The 20,454-nt window shown below is 43.6% G+C and overlaps 1 protein-coding gene across 2 annotated transcripts in view; it reads right to left on the bottom strand.

Annotated features, from left to right (window-relative positions):
• PRPF39 (pre-mRNA processing factor 39) overlaps window positions 1-20,454 on the bottom strand; it is an 82,704-nt gene that overhangs the window by 48,142 nt on the left and 14,108 nt on the right. The window contains exons 1-4 of one of the 2 annotated variants that reach the window (XM_073608792.1): window positions 9,856-9,981; window positions 9,378-9,483; window positions 9,125-9,243; window positions 6,031-6,198 (exon numbers count right to left, since the gene is read on the bottom strand). In XM_073608792.1, coding sequence (XP_073464893.1) covers window positions 6,031-6,198; window positions 9,125-9,243; window positions 9,378-9,404 — 314 coding nt within the window. In that variant the 5' untranslated portion in view covers window positions 9,405-9,483; window positions 9,856-9,981. Of the gene's footprint in view, window positions 1-6,030; window positions 6,199-9,124; window positions 9,244-9,377; window positions 9,484-9,855; window positions 9,982-20,454 lie in introns of those variants that run through there. The other variant, XM_073608791.1, reaches the window with a different exon arrangement.

Below are 20,454 nucleotides of genomic sequence, written 5' to 3'. Positions count from 1 at the left end.
GGTAACTGGTAGAAAGGATTTCCTTTTTGAAGATTCTTGGATATCAACCAATTGAGGCTCTGACGCACATTGGGGGATAAACGCATTGGGAAGTCCAGAGCTTGGACCTTCTTGTTCCAAGTTGACAGGATACTGTTTTGCAGCAGTCTTGAATGAAACTGCGCATAAGGAATGGCCTCGAAAGAAGCCACCATCTTTCCCAACAATTTCATGCAAAGTCAAAGGATTCTTCTTTGGTTTTGACCAACTGAATCAGTTCCTTTATGGAACTGATCCTTTCCTGGGGCAAAGACACTCTTCTGAGCTGTATCTATGATCATCCCCAAGTACTGCAATCTCCTTGATGTTTTTAAAGGAGGATTTCTCTAGGTTGAGAAACCAACCTAGGTATTCCAGGTAGCTGACTGCGATGACCAAAGTTTGGTTTAAGCGGGCTACCAATTGACATATCAAGAGTAGATCGTCTAAGTAGACTAGTATCGTTCTACCTTGAGCCCTTAGCCTGGCTAAAGGAGGAGCCAGGACCTTTGTAAACACTCGAGGTGCAGTAGCTAGTCCAAAAGGCAGAGCTACAAAACTGGAAATGAAGAAGATTTTCCACCTCGAAGCGTAGAAATTTCTGGTGAGCAGGAAAAATCGGCACATGGAGATAAGCATCCTTGATGTCGACTGACGCCACAAGTTCTCCCCCTTGTAGGATGATGGAGACTACTGATCGGATTGACTCCATGCGAAGAGAATGTATTCAAAAACCGGTTTAAATCTTTGAGATCTAAAATGGGTCTGACATACCCGTTTGGAACCGTGAACAGGTTTTGAATAAAACCCCAAACCTTGCTCTTCCAATGGGATCACCGATATCACTCTTTGAGACAAGAGATGATCCAAAGCTAGAAAGACTTTTTCACTGGATCTCTGGGAATGTTTGATCCGAGAAAACGAGGAGACGGGAACTCTCGGAACTAGAGTTTGTAACCTAGAGAAATTGAGGAAGCCACCCATCTGTCTTGACATTGTTCCTGCCAGACCTTTGAAAACTGTAGAAGCCTTCCCCCCACTCGAGCGAGCGGGGGCGCCCCTTCATAAGGGGGCTTTAGTATTTGTTTTGTGGTTTTCTTCCCCCAGGTCCTTTTTTGGCCCTGGGACTGACCCTGAGGTTTACCTTGAACCTGACAGTGGAGGACGTCGTGATTGCCTGGAGGCTGATGCCCCTGGCACTGGGGAAGAAGCACGTTTAAAAGAAAAACGCTTTAACTTGTTCTTAACGGTAAAAGGGAACTTTTCCCATTAGAAATTCTTTGGATATACTTATCCAGATCGTCTCCAAACAACCGTCCACCATGAAAAGGGGAACTGGCCAAGAGATTTTTGCATTGCGCTTCGGCTGACTAATTTTTCAACCATAGGATTCTACGCACATGTTCCAGCCCTAGCATGAGCCGTGAGGCCTGGAGAATAGAATCTTTCATAGCGTCTACTGTAAAACAACACTCCTGATATTCCGGCCAAATCCTGGGCCTGGTGATCAGGAATAACTGAGTACTTCTAAAAACTGGTCCTTTAAGGATTGAGATACTCCGATCGCTGCCAGCGCAGGTTAGACGACTGAACCTACGAGCAAAATATATTTTTTTAAAAGGAACCCCAACTTCTTATCCGTTGGATCCTTTAGCATATGAGCATTGTCTACTGGACAAGTCAGGTTTTTATTTACAGAGGATACAGCAGCTGGAATTCCCCATTTCTTATAAAACTCTCCCTCCATAGGATAAAGTATTGAAAACTTTTTCGGAGGAAAAAAAACGTTTATCTGGGTGCTCCCACTCAAAATACATTAGCTTCCTTAGCCATGAATGGATAAGAAAAGAATTGATTGGGGAAGCTTTAGTGAACCCAAACCAGAAGTGGGCTCATCAACTGACTGCGTTATTGGCAGTAAAAAAGTGGAGCGGACCAATTCAGTGAGACTGTACCAACAATCTTTCCTGCAAACCTGACACTTCCGTATCGGGTTCTTCGGAAGAGGAGACTTCAGCCTCTTCCTGGTCCTTTGAAAGAAATTTGTCATCTCTCACTCCTTATTCCTCAGCAAGAGGGTTTTGAGCAATGAAGCCTATGGCACCTGGTATTCCCAGGCCGTCTCCCATCCAGGTACAAACCAGGCCCGACCCTGCTTAGCCTCCCGTTAAACCTTCAGGAGCTGGGGATCCTCGAGGAAACCCACAATCCTAGACCTGTAATAGCACCGCCGCCAGTAAAAACTTTATGGCCTTAATACCAAAAAGTACTGAATCCTGGGGTCCAGCTCTTTAAAGAGAAGAGTTACAGGCAAGACCTTGTTTCTTCGGATACGAGGCCCGGGTACCATTCAATTCGGCCAAAAAGACACTGAATAGATCCGGTTGCATGGCTAGACCCAGCAAGGATTGCTCCAGTGGAGCTCAGCACAGCACATCTTCACTCGTGACCAACACCTTAGACACTGGCGAAAAAACTGAGGTACTCCCAGCAGTGGGAGGGGTTATATAGGGAGTGCACTTTTTGTCTTAGGGCGTGCCAGTGTCCATCACCTGAAGGTGGCCTATAACCCACATAGTAACTATGGCTCTGCGTCCCATGATATACGATAAGAAATTGCTTTTAGCGCAAAGTAGAGCTGATAGCATACCCCTGTGCCCGAGGAGCATGGGGTCCAGGCTTGTCCCGATTCCAAACCAGAGGGCTAGCAAATGTAAAGAGGAAAGGATTGCCACTACACACGGCCAGCCCAAGTAAATAAACAAAGGGCAGCCTCAGCACACCTGTCCCCACCAGACCACACACCTTGTGCATTTTGCCCCGCCAACTGGGGGCTTAGTCATAGGGACACTATGACTAAGCCCCGGCGGGCAGGGCAAAATGCATCAGGGTGTGTGGTTTAGTGGAGACATGTAGGCTGAGGACGCTCTTAACTCACCTGGGCTGGTCAGGCATAGCAGAAATCATTTTACTGATGAAAAGGTGACAGGGGAGGGAGTCCCAGCACAGCCTAAGCTCTGTTCCTGTGTGAAGAGTCTCACTGAACTCTACAGAGTAACTTCAGCTGCCCGCCCCTGCATTCTGGAAGCTCAAACAAGCTTATAAATTCTGCACACTAAATGGCTGTAGATGAGAGGGCTGCAGATAAACTTGTACAACTTATGTAGGATTTATTGCATCTTTGTCTCCTGAGGCCAGTCACTTCATTGGGTATAGGTAAGGGTTTACAACCATTTTAAAGACTTCATCTGTTCAACAGACAAGAAAATTACATTTTTCTTAGGTTTAGAAAAAGCATTAAGAAAGCAATGCTTAGCAAATTGAAAAACCATGAAGAAAAATAAAATAAAAATTGAATATTAAACCAGTATTTTCAAACTTATAAAATAAAATCAAGGATCAGAGGAACAAACTTTAAGATTACAGGATGGTTGCAAGAAGTGGCATCATGATGTGAAAAGCCTTTGCCTCATATTACACATATGTATTTTCAGCTTCAAACAGGTTCTTAGCAGTTACAGATGCCATATCAATATGGAACAGGTGCAATCCAAACATAAGGAACAGCCAAATAAAGATGTAGGAGCTATTTCAGTTTTACAAAGTCCAGCAATCTAATAAAAAAATTGCCAAGTCTTCAAAACGTGCGAGTACCAGCTGTTTGCACCAGGCTTTGCAACAGGCTTTGCAATCTGATGTAAAATACTTTAACCCCTTCAATACCGGGCACATTCACCCTCTTCCTGCCCAGGACAATTTTCAGCTTTCAGCGCTGATGCACAATGAATGGCAATTCTGCCGTCATGTAACACTGTACCTATATGAAACTGTATTTTTTTGAGACCGATACAAGCTTTCATTCGTGGTATTTAATCAGCAGTGGGGTTTTTGCAAAACAAACGTACGTTTTTTTTCCTTAGATCGTTAAAAATTTTAGCAAATAAGTAATTTTTGGCTGCACTAATGGGGAGGCACCAACGAGGCTGCACCAATGGGGAGGCACTGATGAGGCTGCACTAATTATCAGGATACCAGTGCCCTCATCAGTGTAAACAACATACTCACTGTGCCCTGTCAAGACTTGTCGGTTATTGGATCTCCTTTCCTCTCATAGACTTCCGCAAAGAAAGGAATGCCGATAACTGGCAAGTCTGTTTACAGGTGACCAGCTGTGATTGGACACAGCTGGTCACATGGTAAAGCGCCACTGTGATGGACTCTTTACTGCGATCAGAAAGGACATAGTGGTCACAGAGCACACCCGAGGCACGCACATAGGACGTCCATGGACATCCTCCCAGAACAGGAGAGCAGCGCAGTAGCCATAGCGTGGGCAGAAACAGGTTAAAGAATCTACCACTGAGCCGGGAGCACGCACTCTTGGCACAACACAGTCGGTGCTAATGCGCGCAAATATGTGGCTGCTCAGCGCCAAGAGGCCACATAGCTGCATGCACTCGGCGTGAAGAGGTTAAAAACTGACCATACTACGGTCAGTTCTCTAGCTATGCTGGGAACTCCGTGTTCTCTCCTCCAATGATCAGGCTTGTCCTGACACTCCCCTACTGCACAGTCATTCACTGGGAAGCTCAGCGTGCTGATGCTTCTCCTCCCCCAGCTCTTATACAGCTGAAAACAGAGTGAATGTGATCAGAAAAATTATATATATATTTTTTTTAGAATATTTATACAAAAATGTTTTGCCATTCATTTCGATTTTAAACTGAAAGGGTTGTTTTACAAGGTGATTGTTTACAATCATTTTAAATGTCAAAAAAAAAAAAAAAAACTACTTGTTAGGATGACCTTTGCTTTTGTCATTCAAAACTGTGCAAATTTCACATAAAATGTCAATGTTAAGACGACATGCTCCATGGCACAATTAAAAAAAAAAAAAAATCTTTGGAAAGAAGCAAGGAAGAGTCACAAGCAACATTAAAAAACACAACAGGCAAGTACACGCTGTCAGTAGGATAGGGGCTGCACCACATTTGTACAAAGCTGTTGTCTGACACAGCACTATTATGAACACAGGTAAACTGTTTACTACAATAGCTATAGCTAAACTGTGCATGCAAAACTTAGGACTTCCTCAAAGTGAATGTAAGCAGGAAAAAAAAAAAAAAAAAAAAATCATCCAATTTGCTGCCTTTTGGTCGGTTAAAGGAGAAGTTCACCTTTTTAAAAAAATAAAAATAAAAAAAAAGGGAGAACATGTTACAAAAAGGTGAACTTAACTTTTAAAAAAAGGAGAAGTACAGCTAAAGCTGGTTTGGAAGTACTTCTGTGGATCACAGGAGTCCAGTTTATTCTGCACTCGTGACCTGTTTTCAGCAGACAGCGGGCTGAAGTCCGCTGACGTCTTAGAGCCAGTCCAGGCTCGGGCAAGATTCCGAAAATCAAGTTGGAATCTACACACATGCCTGGACCGGCCACCTGCCACAGCCTCTCAGGTGAGCTGCTGAGAGCCTGAGCCGGCTGCTCCCAACTCCCTCCACAGCCCAGCGCTCCAGTGAGTGTTTGATCGCTTGGTTCTCAGCCTTCGACCTGGCAGGGGACCGATGCTGCATTTATTCTAGGCAAGTAGGATTGTGAGAAAAAAAAAAGAAAAATAAATAAAAAAGCCATACCTCTCTTTAAAATATACATTTGAAAGCATTCAGTTATATCTGATATGTGCAAATACCAGTTAGAAATCTAGTAATCTTACAAGTGTGAAACCTGCGCTGCTTGCTTTTAACGGTCACCAGTTTGCTTTATTCCGCACTCCCTCTGATCTAGAGTACACCCCGACCATGCGAGGGGGAGGGAGGTCTGTAGACATACTTTGTCTTAGGATGACCGTCTTGTTCCCCCAAAGAAAGATGAGCAAGAGCTTTACTGACAGGAAAAACACTGGAAGAAGCAATTTCGTTTTTCTGTCCCAAAAAGCACCTATATCACACTGCTAAAAAAATGTGGCCAGCAAAAGCAAGCAGTAATGCACAAGACTGCGGGGCTATCATCACTTACCTCTGTGAATGGTGAGCATAGAGTTGTGTAGGTATACTAAGCAGGCGACTGTAAATGGATGTGACACCACTTAGATTTCCCTGCTCAGTCTCATAGGCAATATACATCTCCCACAGCTTGTCAGATCGAAAATCTAAGCCTGCAGACATGATTGCATGCTCAAATGTCCTGAAAGAGAAACATATCTGGTGAGAAAAAGTGTGTAGGAAATGTTTACAAGAAAATTACATTAGCTCCATGGTAACCTTTTATGGTTTTAAGAACGATTTGCGTGACAGAGACTTCGTTATTTTAATGTTATGCTATTATGAGGAATTGATTTTCCCCGATCAAATATTTTCTAAGCTGATGCCACCCAACTTTTTAACGGTGTCATCTGTGGAAAATCAGCGTTTCTCGTGAACCACTGACGCTATTTGCACACCCAAGGAGGAGGTGGGGGGGTTTGAGCGCAAGTTTTAACTCACCCTTAGGCTTTAGAGACAACCAGACAGGGTCGTACCCATGTCTTGGTGTTTTACATCACGGTTCAGCAAAGCTTATACCCCACTGCATTAGGCAGGCAGTACTTCAGCAAACGCAACCCATTCAAGTGAATGGGGCTGCACCGCAACCGTGAGCCACATGCTAGGCTAGCGGCTGTATTCCTATTCAAATAGCCAGTATGGCAAAAAAAATAAAATAAAAAAAAAGATTCAGGGAGGTGGCAGTATCACAAATCAGTATAAATTGCTTTGCACAGAACACAGTTGAAAACAAGTCTAAAGTATTGAAGAACTTGTAATACTGATATAAAAACACACACAGGTTAGACTTGGACTTGTGTCTTTTTTCAACCTTACCAACTATGTAATAATATGTAATTGTAAGTAGTATTGTAAATTTGCCAGCTACCAAGCAAATCTAAAATATAATCTATTATGAAACTAATTTAAACGCATATGAAGAAAAATGCATAAGCTGAGGTTAGCATTACCAAATCTACATATGCTCAAACTCCTCTCTGGGCATTAAACCCCCATCTGATGACCTGTGATCCAGTGCTGCAGCCCAGACTTGCCACCGACTGTTGTGATGCGATGGTGAGCATCGCCAATAAGAATGGTCTTAAGGACCTGAAAACATTGCAGCCGGACAGCCAACAGGAACTGCCCATGTCACCCAGACAGCAACGTGGACACTCAAAAAATGACCCTCATTCTCCACAATGAAGAAATGAGGACTTGAGACTGTCACATGATCACGGATTTACGCAAGTAAATGGGACCTTTATACTGGCTATTTTTTTTCAGATTAGAGATAGATAACGGATAGGATATGGAGGATAGCGGCTGGAGAGCAGTTTTAAAACCGTCAGGAGATCCACACACATAGGCAGGTAAGGAGAATATCAAGTGTCAATAGTTTCCAAGGGATCCTGCAATTCCCATTCATAAAGACAAAAACTGGTGTTTTTTGCCCTTGATAACAAATGGTGTGGCTTCTTATTGAATACCTCCCTCACCTCTGGACTTTCACTCTGGGTCCCAAAGTTAGAGGTGCCAAGTTTTATGAGAGTAGCCTCACTAGAGCTAGGAAGAACCATACACTGATCTATTTTTTCTTAATCACAAACTATCAAGGAGTTGAAAATCCAGCGCCTCGGATTGGCACAATTTAAAGTGGAAGTCCACCCAAAAGGGGAAGCTCTGCTCCTTTGCCCCCCCTGTCCCCACTGTCAAAATCAGGTAACCGTTCCTACTTCCTGGTAAGATCGCCACAATTGTCCATCTACGTAATTTCCTGCCCCCTCTCCTTCCCCCCGCTGCCTTCTGGGAAACACACAGGTCCCAGAAGACAGTGGGACTATTCAGAAAGCGAAGCGTGACACGCACAGTAGGAAATGGGCTGTGAAGCCACAGGGCTTCACTTCCCGTTTTACTTAGTGAAGATGCTGATGCCTGCACCCAGAGCCAATGGACGAATTAGCTTGGGGTGCCGACATCATGGGCTCCCTGGACAGGTAAGTGTCCTTATATTAACCACTTGCCGACCGCCGCATGCCGATTTACGTCAGCAGAATGGCACGGGCGGGCAAAAGGCGTACCCGTAAATCCCCTTGAATTTGCCACCTAGCGGGCGCACTGCCGACGGGTCCCGTAAACTATGTTCACCGGCGGCCCGCGATTGCAGCAAGGAGAGGCAGAACGTGGGAGGGAACCAAGGCATTTCCCTGTTCTGCCTAGCAACATGACAGGGATCTACTGCTCGTCGTCATCGGGAGCAGTGATCTCTGTCATGTTGTAGTGAGCCCATCCCACCTACAGCTAGAACACATCCAGGGAACGCACTTAACCACTTGATCGCCCCCTAGTGTTTAACCACTTCCCTGCCAGTGTCATTTATGCAGTAATCAGTGGCTATTTGTAGCTCTGATCGCTGTATGAATGTCAATAGGTGCCAAAATAGTGTCAAAAGTGCCCGACCTGTCCATGTCGCAATTCCGATAAAAATCGCAGATCGCCGCCATTACCAGTAAAAAAATATATATATATATAAATAAATCTATCCCCTATTTTGTAGACTAACTTTTGCGCAAACCATTATACACTTAATGCGATTTTTTTTACCATAAATATATAGAATACATATTGGCCTAAACTGTGGAAGAAATTAGTTTTTCTATTTATTTTTGGGGATAATATAGCAAAAATATATTGTTTTTTTTTTCCCAAAATTGTCTTTTTGCTTATAGCACAAAAAATAAAAACCGCAGAGGTGATCAAATACCACCAAAAGAAAGCTCTATTTGTGGGAAAAAAAAAAAGGATGTCAACTTTGTTTGGGTACAACGTCGCACAATTGTCAGCTAAAGCGACGCAGTGCCGAATCGCAATAAATGCTGTCAGGAAGGGGGTAAATCCTTCTGGGGCTAAAGTGGTTAAAAGTCAGCAGCTACAGTATTTGTAGCTGCTGACTTAATTTCCCACCCACACTAATTTTCTTTAATATGGTTTGCGATTGGCAATTGTACTGTAACTTTAGTGAGAGCCTAACTAAACGTACAGCAACTCTTGGTTTATAAATATTCCTCAAATGAGTAAAAGTATCTCACCCTCTTAAAGTATTACAGGTCTCGGGATCTGCAGGATCTAAAGTTTCTTTTAAGAACTGAAGATAATGTATCCAAAGGTCAACACTTAAAGTGATAGCCTGAATTCCTCTCCGGTAGACCTACAGAGCAAAAACAAAAACAAAAAAAACACACCGAAGAGAATGATACAGATAATGCTCCATAACAAACACACGTATCCGGTCAACCTTACAAATGCTAAAAATGTGGAATTTCATTGAAAATCTGCCATTACCATTGAAGTGGAGGTTGGATAGAACATGGCTCATGTTCTGAGCTCCACTTGCAGAGTTCTTGGTCTTCAATGCGCGGCTGTATTCTTAGCAGGAGCAGAGGGCTGGCTTTGGGGGTACAGACCATAAGGCACAGACCCATTAGAATCTCATTGGCAGCGTCTGAGCATATATTCAGTTACATGTATCAAAAGTATAATTGCATGGTTAAATCTACGCCACCACACAACGACTGGCAGAAAAGCCCTGTCCTATGTGTTAAGCTGCAGTGTAATAGAGGCTTGCACTGCACAGCTTGACAAGCTGTAGAGATTTAATGCACCTGTCAACAAAGAAAGGAGATATTAGCACAAATGTCACGCTGAGTGACAAATGTTGCAGTAATAATCCTGCTATGACCTTATGTAGGGCCTGAAGCAGTCTCCAACACGACTAAAGTCCAGTCTCCCCCATCTAATGCCGACTCAACATCAAAATTACCTCATCAGCTTCCATGATGTTGTTATTGCGTCTCTCTAGATCGGCATACTTTTTCCAGTAACCGTAACAGTATGGATAATGAGCAAGAAACATATCAAACACTCTTCGGGCAGCATAGATGTGATTCTGAGAAAAAAAAAAAAAAGATACATTACTACATTACAATAGGAGACAAAAGAAAGGATTATCCCTTGTATGATACCTGAAAGACTCCTTTTGAAGCTGGTAAAATGGGAACATACATAAAATGGTAAAGTGATTATTTTGATCCTCCAAAAAAATGACAAACATGTCATACTTACCTGCTCTGTGTAATGGTTTTGCACAGAGCAGCCCAGATCTTCCTCTTTTGTCCCTCCCTCCTGTTGAGTGCCCCCAAAGCAAGCAGCTTGCTATGGGGGCAGCCGAACTGCAGCTCCCTGTGCCCAGACACGGAGCCACAGTCTGGCACCACCCCCTCTCTCTCATTGGCTTACTAAATTTGATTCAACAGCAGTGAGAGCCAATGGTGCCACCCTGCCATCTCAGCCAATGAGGGAGAGTCTCGGGCAGCTGGGACACTCCTGCAACATCGCTGGATAGAGATGGGCTCAGGTAAGTAATTAGGGGGATCTGATGCACACAGAATGCTTTTGACTTTACAACCAGTTTAAACTACAAATTTATAGTGCATACATCGGGCCAAGTGCAAGGAACATGGACCGAAAAGCTATGTCAACCCAGGCAGGGAGGTTTGCAGGCCACAGATTGGTGTAAAACACAGGGCACCATTGGTGATTGCAGGCGATACAGTAGCGGGATGAGGGAAAATGGGGGCACACCTTTGTCGGCATTGTCCCCCCTCACTGCAATAGACAGAGCCCTTCTGTGCTGCACAACCAAAATGGAAGTTTCCTCAGCCTGATATTGGCAAGCCACAGATGGACTCTGTGGCTGAGTCAAGGTAGAAGTAGTGCTCTAGCCTGAGGTTTTCCTAGGCAACCCAACTTACCTACCTGCTATTGTGGGGAGAGGCACTAGCATGCCAGTTTGTTTTATTATGAATGACAGCACTGGTCTGCAGCCACCGTCTTTTACAACAGACAGCTATTACTTTTGCATTTCTCCCTACAATAGCAGGTGGACAGGTTGGGGTGGGGGCTTAGTGGTTTTCGCTCTTGTACAATACAGATGATAGGAAACAAAGGGGCTGCAGATGACCCCTCCTCTCTGTGAGAAGCAACGCCCCCCTGTCAGCTCAGTGCTTGCTGTCCATCACCGCCCCCTCACCTCTGTCACCAAATACTTGCTAGCAGTGTGGCGAGACAGCAATGGGGGAGGGGAGAATGGTGGGCTCAGCAACAGGGCTAAACAGGACTGAAACAGGACAAAGAACTTCATGCACTAAATTCCCTTGACTTAAAGTGGTTGTAAACCCTTACAGACCACTTTGACCTACAGGTAAGCCTAGATTAAGGCTTAACTGTATGTCCAAGAAATATCCCCTAAACCTACATGGTTTAGGAGATATTTGCACTGAGCGCACCGATAACGGCAATATACCCTTAGTGGCGGCTCCTGTGCGCATGTGCGGGAGTGACGTCATGGCGGCTCCGGCCAATCACAGCGCCGGAGCCACGATATTAGAAAGATGGACGCTCCGTAGCAGAGGGGACAGCGGTGACACAGGAGCATGCGAATGCTCCTGTGTCAGGTAAGCGACACATAATGGGCTACTATGCGAGGCATAGTAGCTCATTATGCTTTACCTTTGCAGGTTAACAAAGAGGAAGTAACACCCATCAGGGTTTACTTCCTCTTTAAAGCAGAACTACACTGTATTTGAGCACCACAAAACGAAACACTAATTATTTCAAGCATACCCCCAATACACCCCTCTCTCCATGCTTTATTTTGCTAAAAACACCCCCTAACAATTTTGGCTCTGTCCATCTTCAGTAAGGGCCGATGATTCATGTAGCATTTACTTCCTGGGGGAAAAAAAAAAAAAAAAAAAAATCTACCCTTAGCTCAGGCATGCAGGTAGGAGGGTGTGCTTAGCTGAGAAAACCCCTCCTCCTCTCTTGAGTCCTGGGATGTATGACAGCATTTGCCTAGGCAAGAAACCAGGAAGTAACTGAAGAAATGGTAAAAAGTTTAAAGAATACACCTTCCTATTTCAGAATGCTAGCAGTATAAGGATTTAAAGCGGAGTTCCACACAAAAATGGAACTTCCACTTTTCGGAACCCTCCCCCCCCTCCGGTGTCACATTTGGCACCTTTCAGGGGGGAGGGGGGGTGCAGACAGGTATTTGCACCCACTTCCGGCATAGACTCCCATGGGAGTCTATGCCTCTTCCTGTCCCCACCGCGCTGTCTGCTGGGAACACACAGCTCCCAGGAGAGAGCGGGGATCACTAGGGACGCGCAGCGCGACTCGCGCATGCGCATTAGGGAACCAGGAAGTGAAGCCGCAACGCTTCACTTCCCGATTCCCTCACCTAGGATGGCTGCGGCAGCTGCCGAGAACCGAGGGGGTTCTCGGCGTCCCCTGCCGACATCGCTGGACCCTGGGACAGGTAAGTGGCCATGTATTAAAAGTCAGCAGCTGCAGTGGATTGTAAAGTCTTGTGTTTTTTTCCTATAAAACAAAAAAAAAAAAAAATACCAAACATGTTATACTTACCTGCTTTGTGCAGTGGATTTGTACAGAGCAGCCCCAAGCTTCTCGGGTCCCTCTTCTATGATCCCGGCCCCTCCTTCCTGTTGATTACTCCCACAGCAAGTAGCTTGCTATTGAGGCAACTGAGCCGAGTGACAGCTCCCTGTGTCCATTCAGACACGGAGCCCCGGCATGGCCCCCCCCCGACTGCTGACCAAGTACACTCCTTCACGAAACCACATTTCCTGATGGCAGTGTCCTCTTTCAGCAGGGTAATGTGCCCCTCCACACTGAAAAATGGTTCAAGAATGGCTTGAGGAACACAAGTTTGATGTGTTGCCTCCAAATCCCAATGCAATCGAGCATCTGTGGTATGTGCTTGGAAAAACAAGTCCAATTCATGGAGGCCGCATCTCACAACTTACAGGACTTAAAGCGTTACTGAACCCCGGAGCCTGCAGTCACTATATCTGGTCTCCCACAGTACACAGAACATAGGAATGGAATTATTTTAGTAAATATAAAAACTGTTAAATACATTTTCCCATCAGTAGTATACAGCAGCAGTGTCCAGCCAAGCGCTGGTTAAAGCTTCTAGGAGGAGTTTTCTGGCTGACCTATGAGAACGCAAGACACCTGACTGTCTGGACAGTCGATTGGCCCTGTGCCGATCACATGCACCATTCCCAATGAAAAAAATAAATAAAATAAAAACCCTTTCTAGCCATACACACCAAATTGAGCATGTGCAGCTTGACTCCATAGACTGTTATCAGGAATTTATTAGGGGTCAGTAGAATGGGAGGATCAGAGAAGCCAGGATCGAACACCTTTTACATAAAGTGGAGGATTATCCCCTTAGGTTCTACAGTGAGTATAACAATCATGCTTTACTGCATATACAGTGACCGATTTTACTATTGGGGGTTTAGCAACACTTAAAGGATCTGCGACTGACGGCTGGGTGCCAGATACCACAGCATACCATCAGAGGTCTAGAGTCATCCATACTGCGATAGGTCAGGGGTCTTTGGGCAGCAAAAGGGGACCTACTTAATATTAGCTGGGTGGTCATGAAGTTAAGGCTGATCGATAGAGAGCGTTGTGCTCATAAGTTTACATACCCTGGCAGAATTTGTGATTTCTTGGCCATTTTTCAGAGAATATGAATGATAACAAAAACTTTTCTTTCACTCATGATTAGCTTTCGGCTGAAGCCATTTATTATCAATCAACTGTGTTTACTCTTTAAATCATAATGACAACAGAAACTACCCAAATGACCCTGATCAAAAGTTTACATACCCTGGTGATTTTGGCCTGATAACATGCACAGAAGTTGACACAAAGGGGTTTGAATGGCTATTAAAGGTAACCGTCCTCACCTGTGATCTGTTTGCTTGTAATTTGTATGTATAAAAGGTCAATGAGTTTCTGGACTCCTGACAGACCCTTGCATCTTTCATCCAGTGCTGCACTGACGTTTCTGGATACCGAGTCATGGGGAAAGCTAAATAATTGTTAAAGGATCTGCAGGAAAAGGTAGTTGAACTGTAGGGCTGCAACTAACGATTATTTTCATAATCGATTAGTTGGCCGATTATTTTTTCGATTAATCGATTAATCGGTTAATAACATTAAAAAAAAAAAGTGTAGTGTATAATTTTTTTTTTTTTTTTAAATAATTTATTCTTAAATATCTCTATGTGGTGGTAAATATAAATAACCAACTATATGGTTAGGGAGCAAAATCTCTAATCCACTCTGAGAATAACAGACAGAAGAGATATACTGTATGTACTATTAAAGAGTAAATCTGGTAAATATCAGGCTCAGAGATCAAATTTTTGTATTAAAAAAAAAACAATGTCTTACAATGTCTTGTATTCAAATGTAATTTTAAGAACGTTCGTTTTCGATTTTCTAATTGTTAGTGGGGTCAAATTGACGTTCATTTTCAACCACAGTGACAGGGAAATTTGGAAATAATAGAAAACTTCTTGGTCAAAAGAATTTTCAGACAGTGTATGTGGTTTTCGTTCAGAAATTACATTCATTTTCAACAGAAATGTTAAAAGCAAGTGAAAATTTCAAACAACATTCTTTCATTCAGCGAACGTATAAAAATTTTTTGTATGAATATTCTCATCTGAAAATTGATCCGTGTGGACAGCATAAGGCTCAGTACACACCTATGCAGTTTGCTTGTGATCTGTTTCTGAAGTGCTTTTTGATTTTTGCACACGTGATTTTGCTGCAATTTGCGTTTTTGCATTTTTTTGGCCAATTTGTTGTTGAGCAGATTAAAAAACACAAATTGCTGCAAAAACGCACCTACATGCTTTTCTGCAGCTTCTCCATTGAAGTATATTGAACCAAAAAAGCACCGTTTTGCGTTAAAAAAAAGTCCCTGACCCTTTCCAAACATGCAGTGGCTAAAAAAAGCATAGATGTGAACGAGTCCCATAGGAAACCATGTAAATAAACTGTAGTGCGTTTCTGCAAAAAGCACCAAAAAACACACATAGATGTGAACCAGGTCTAAGACGTTTAGTAAAATAATGGGGTTAAAAAATATATAATTAGCCCTTTATAGTACAAAAAAAGCAAATAATCACTACTGTAAGGGGTTCATTTTTTTACTGTAGAACTGTGAAAGTAATATTTACAGTAGCGATTATTTGCTCTTTTTGTACTATAAAGGGCTCATTTTAATTTTTTTTAACCCCATTATGTTACTGGCCGATTAATCGATTATGAAAATAGTAATCGATTATTTTCATAATCGATTAGTTGCCGATTAATCGATTAGTTGTTTCAGCCCTATTGAACTGTATAAAGCAGGAAAGGGATATAAAAAGATATCCAAGTAATAAGTGGAAAATGAGGGGTTCTGTTGAAACCAAATCTTGGTCAGGTAGACCAACTAAAATTTCAGCCACAACTGCCAGGAAAATTGTTCAGGATGCAAAGAAAAACCCACAAATAACTTGAGATGAAACACAGGACTCTCTGAAAACATGTGGTGTGGCCGTTTCAAGATGCACAATAAGGAGGCACTTGAAGAAAGATGGGCTGTATGGTCGAGTCGCCAGAAGAAAGCCATTACTACACAAATGCCACAAAGTATAACACTTAAAATACGTCAAACAGCACAGAGATAAGCCTCAAACCTTCTAGCACAAAGTCATTTGGAGTGATGAGACCAAAACTGAGCTTTTTGGCCACAACCATAAACGCTAGGTACACCGATGAAAAGGTACACCATTCCTACTGTGAAAACACGGAGGTGGATCGCTGATGTTTTGGGGATGTGTGCCCTACAAAGGCTCAAGAAATTTGGTCAAAAATGTTAGCAAGATGAATGCAGTATGTTATCAAAAAATACTGGAGGAACATTTGATTTTATCAGACAGGAAGCTGCGCATGTGACGTACTTGGACATTCCAACATGACAATGATGCAAAACACAAGGCCAAGTTGACCTGTCATTGGCTACAGCAGAATAAAAGTGAAGGTTCTGGGTGGCCATCTCAGTCTCCTGACCTCAATATCATTGAGCCACTCCGGGGAGATCTCAATTGTGCAGTTCATGCAACACAGCCCAAGAATTTACAGGAACTGGAGGCTTTTTGCCAAGAGAAATGGGCAGCTTTACCATCTGAGAAGATAAAGACACATACCACAAAAGACTTCAAGCTGTCATTGATGTTAAAGGGGAAAATACATGGTAATAAGAACTGGGGTATGGAAACTTTTGATTAGGGTCATTTGGGTAGTTTCTGTTGCAATTAGGATTTAAAAAGAGTAAACACAGTGGATTGGTAATACATGGCTTCAGCCAAACACTAATCATGGCTGAAAGAATAGTTTGTGTTATTCGTATTCTCTGAAAAATGGTATATATATATATATATATATATATATATATATATATATATATATATATACACATACATATATACACAGAATCAAGAATGCACATATGATATGTAGTTCTTATATCCTCTGGTGCGCTATATGTTGTCAATGTAAACAGGCACACTCCCTGAACATTATAAAGAAATGGGAGCTTTGTATCAGACAGGGCACACCCCACTTTGTTTGCCTAGCAGGCGCTTGCTCATGGTGAAAGTACAGTTTCAGACAACTATACATTGTGATGGCAGATTCCCAGAGGCGCAAAAATAAATAAAAAAAAAAAAAAAAAAAAACTGCTTCCAGTTCAGGCGCAAAAGTGACAGGCGGATAGAGACAAAGCTCCAAGCTCCTGTGTGTGTAAAATCCGAGGCTAGTGACCCACATTTTCAACTCTGAGACCCTCCCGCCATCTATGGGAGAAGCTCTTATTGTCCTCATCCCCAAACCCGGCAAGGGCCTCCTCTTTCCAGAGTCATATCGCCCCATCTCACTCCTACAACTAGACATAAAAATCTTAGTCAAAATCCTTGCCTTATGTCTCAACAAAGTAATAGTCTGATCTATCCTGACCAAACCAGGTTTATGCCAAACAAGAACGTTGCGTTCAATCTTCACAGGCTCTTTATGAACCCACAGGCCAAACATGACAACACTGGATCCAGGGTAGTGGTGAGCCTGCCAAGGCGTTTGATTCTGTGGAATGGAACTACCTTTGGGAATGCCTCCACAGGTTTGGCTTTGGCCCTAAATTTGTCAAGTGGTTACAGCTCCTTTACCAGGCCACCACTGCCCGGATCCAAGTTAATGGCAGGATCTCCAACCTGTTTGCATTTTCCAGAGGCACTCGCCAGGGGTGCCCCATATCTCCACTACTATATGCTCTGACCGTGGAGCCTCTGGTTATTGCCTTTAGAGCCCACCCCCATACTCTACATTCCTCCCCAAATCTTTAAGTCCATGGAAGCTATCCTTGATACATTTGTATGGGGCTCCTCCCGACACAAACTCTCCAGGCGAGCTCTGAAGTGTCCTGTTCAGTTGGGTGGTACTGCCCTTCCTGACCTTGCCCTCTACTATATTGCCTCTCAGCTGTCCCATTTCTATTACTACAATCAAATCGACAGGGACCAATACTCATCCCTAGTGTGCTCTCCCCATACCAGCTTGGTCACGCACCCATGGGCACCCAGACATCAGAAACATGTTGTTCCATCATTGTAAGATTTGGCAACTCGCCATGAACATAACCAAGACCCCTATATTTCACACTCACACGCCCCTGTGGGACAACTCCCAATTCCCCGAACTACATACAGTCCCTGACCAAAACCTCTGGATAGCCAAAGGAATACTCTTTCACATGTTCTGGATAGTGGTACAGTCAGATCATTCCAGGCTATTAAAGACGAATTTGGCTTATCCAACCAAATGCTCTTCCACTACCTCCAGCTTTGACACGCCCTCAACTCCCAATTTGGAGAATCCGTCCCCAGGCTTGAGTCGCTACTCCTTGTGGATGTGGTCAAGACCCTACAGGGCTGATTTCCTTTTTCGATAACCATCTCATGCTGCCCGCGGCCACCTCACAGGCGTACCGACTGAAGTCCAAGTGGGAGGCAGACCCGGGGGCTGTGGACGATGGAGACTTGGAGGATGCACTAGCCACCTCTAAGACAGTATCCCCTAAACTGTCAGACAGACTCACACACCTATACATTCTACATCGGTCCCATCGCACCCCGATTTGCCTATCCAGGTTCAAACCCGATCACAGCCCGGCATGCCCCAAGTGCGGAGACCCCAGAGGTACATTTTACCATCTGATATTGGCTTGCCCACGACTTCAAGATTACTGGTCACAGGTGGTTAAGTTTCTCCTTGACCGCATGGGCTCTCCCCGATCTCTGTGCCCCTGCCAATGTCTACTTGGCATCCTCTCTATCCACGTAGAGGAGAAATACCTTCAAATATTCCTACAAGAATCTCCATTTCTTGCCAGAATGCAAATAGCTCACACCTGGATCAAAGCAACCCCATCCAGCAATGGATAGGGGCAGTGAACGCCACTCTCCCTTTTAAAAAGGTTTTGTACCTGCATAGAGGCTGCCCAGCCAAATACAATAAAATTTGGGACAGGTGGCTGATCGACACGTCCACATGCACGGATTAAGATCATTCCCCAGCTGAGGTACTGCCTTCAGCGTTTCACGCATTTGCTTGTCGCCCCTCGATCCCACCGTTTATCTGCTCTTGAGTACAATGTCATAGGCCTCCTACACCCCTAATGTCTCTGTAGGTAATAACTGTGTGTCACCCCTCCAAGTGGACCTACTGGTCCTTGTAGTCAGATTCTTAGATATCCCCCAAAGTGATTTGACATATGCATCACTTATTTGTAGGTTATGTCAAATGTGTTACCCTTTTGTTTAGTGCCTGTTGCACTTGATATTTGTTTATGTATCCCCTTTCCTCATGCTCAAACTTCCTCTTAATATATATATATCTGAGGCTAGTGAATGTCTCCTTGTCCCTGGGGCTTGCCATACCAGTGGCAGTGTCTGCAATATGTTAGCCTGTGATCTGAGCCCCAGTATTTTATCTCTCTAAACCCTGTGTCATCTTAACTCTTTCTCTGCCTTGTGTCAGCAGCAGGGTGTGCAGTGAGCTGGGTCGGCAGCTCAGAGATGCCTACTAGTTATTGCACACTTTCTACTCTGGCTCTCTCCTCTAAACAAGCCAGCAGCAGTGTTGACAGTCTAGTCTCCCAGCAGCTACAGAGTTTGAGTCCTCAGCTCTTTAACATTGCATATTAGCTGTTTAACTGTATACGGATACGAATGCTGCTTCACACTGCCTTCTGTTGGTGCATCGATACAGATAATGACTGCATTGATTGCACAGATGACGTCATCCCAGCTCCCCGACTCCCCCAGGACAGCCCTGCCAGCATCCTCTAAAGTTAAAAACAAATCACTGCCAGTCCCCTGTTTCATGGGACTGGAAGTGATTTGTTTTAACTTTAGATGCTGGCAGGGCTGTCCCAGGAGACTGAGGGTCTCCTGGGAGTGCAGGGGGGCTGTGGAATGTAGTATTTATGGTTCTAAATAAATACTGTTGTGTTCAGACTTTGCTACATGCAGGGGGTGTATTTTTTTTTTTTTAGAGCCGATAAAATAAAATGGAGTTCTTTTGACTGCTTGAATTTTTTGATGAAAACCATGGGCAGTAATCGTGATGCAACATGGAATCAAATAGTGATACCAGTGAAGATGCGCATCTCTAGGTTCTAAGGCACAGTCCAGTAACTGCTGAAGGCAGGGCGGGAGGAGGAGGAAGGAGGAAGGAGGAGGGAGGAGGAAGCCATTGTATTCTGACAGTGGGGAAGCTTCCCCGCACTTAGAATACATTCATCAGCACCACCGGCTGTAGCTGACAGCACTGATTGAGCAAAGTGTTTCCAACAGGCTGGTTGTACAGATCGAGATATTGACTTGTGTACAACCAGCCTGCCTATAGACAGATCGAAATTCAGCTAGTCCTCACGGTACTACAGTATCATGCATTTTGGTGTGGCACAATTTTATTATTATTATACAATTTTTTTTTTTCTACATGTTTCACACCACCACACAGGAAAGTCCATTGAAAATGCAACATGTGAGAACATACAAAAAAAGAAAAAGAAAAAAAAAAAAGAAAAAAAAAAAAAAAAAAGTGCTGGTATGAACAAGCCCTCAAACTGGTGTGCACAATTCTAAAGGGTGCCCTGACTACAAAAAGGTTGAACACCACCAATACAGTGCATCCAGAAAGTATTCACAGCTCTTCACGTTTTCCACATTTTGTTGTGTTACAGCTTTATTCCAAAATGTATTAAATTCATTATTCTCAAATTCTACAAAACAATACCGCATAATGACGTGAAAGAAGTTTCAAATATTTGCAATTTTATATATATGAAAAAATCCCATGTACATAAGTATTGACAGCTTTTGTCATGACACTCAAAACTGAGCTCAGGTGCATCCCGTTTTCA

The sequence above is a fragment of the Aquarana catesbeiana genome, linkage group LG13, assembly GCF_042186555.1.
Source record: "Aquarana catesbeiana isolate 2022-GZ linkage group LG13, ASM4218655v1, whole genome shotgun sequence".
Classification (NCBI taxonomy): domain Eukaryota; kingdom Metazoa; phylum Chordata; class Amphibia; order Anura; family Ranidae; genus Aquarana; species Aquarana catesbeiana.
Note: the sequence above shows the minus strand (reverse complement) of the source record. Positions and strands in the feature narration are given on the sequence as shown.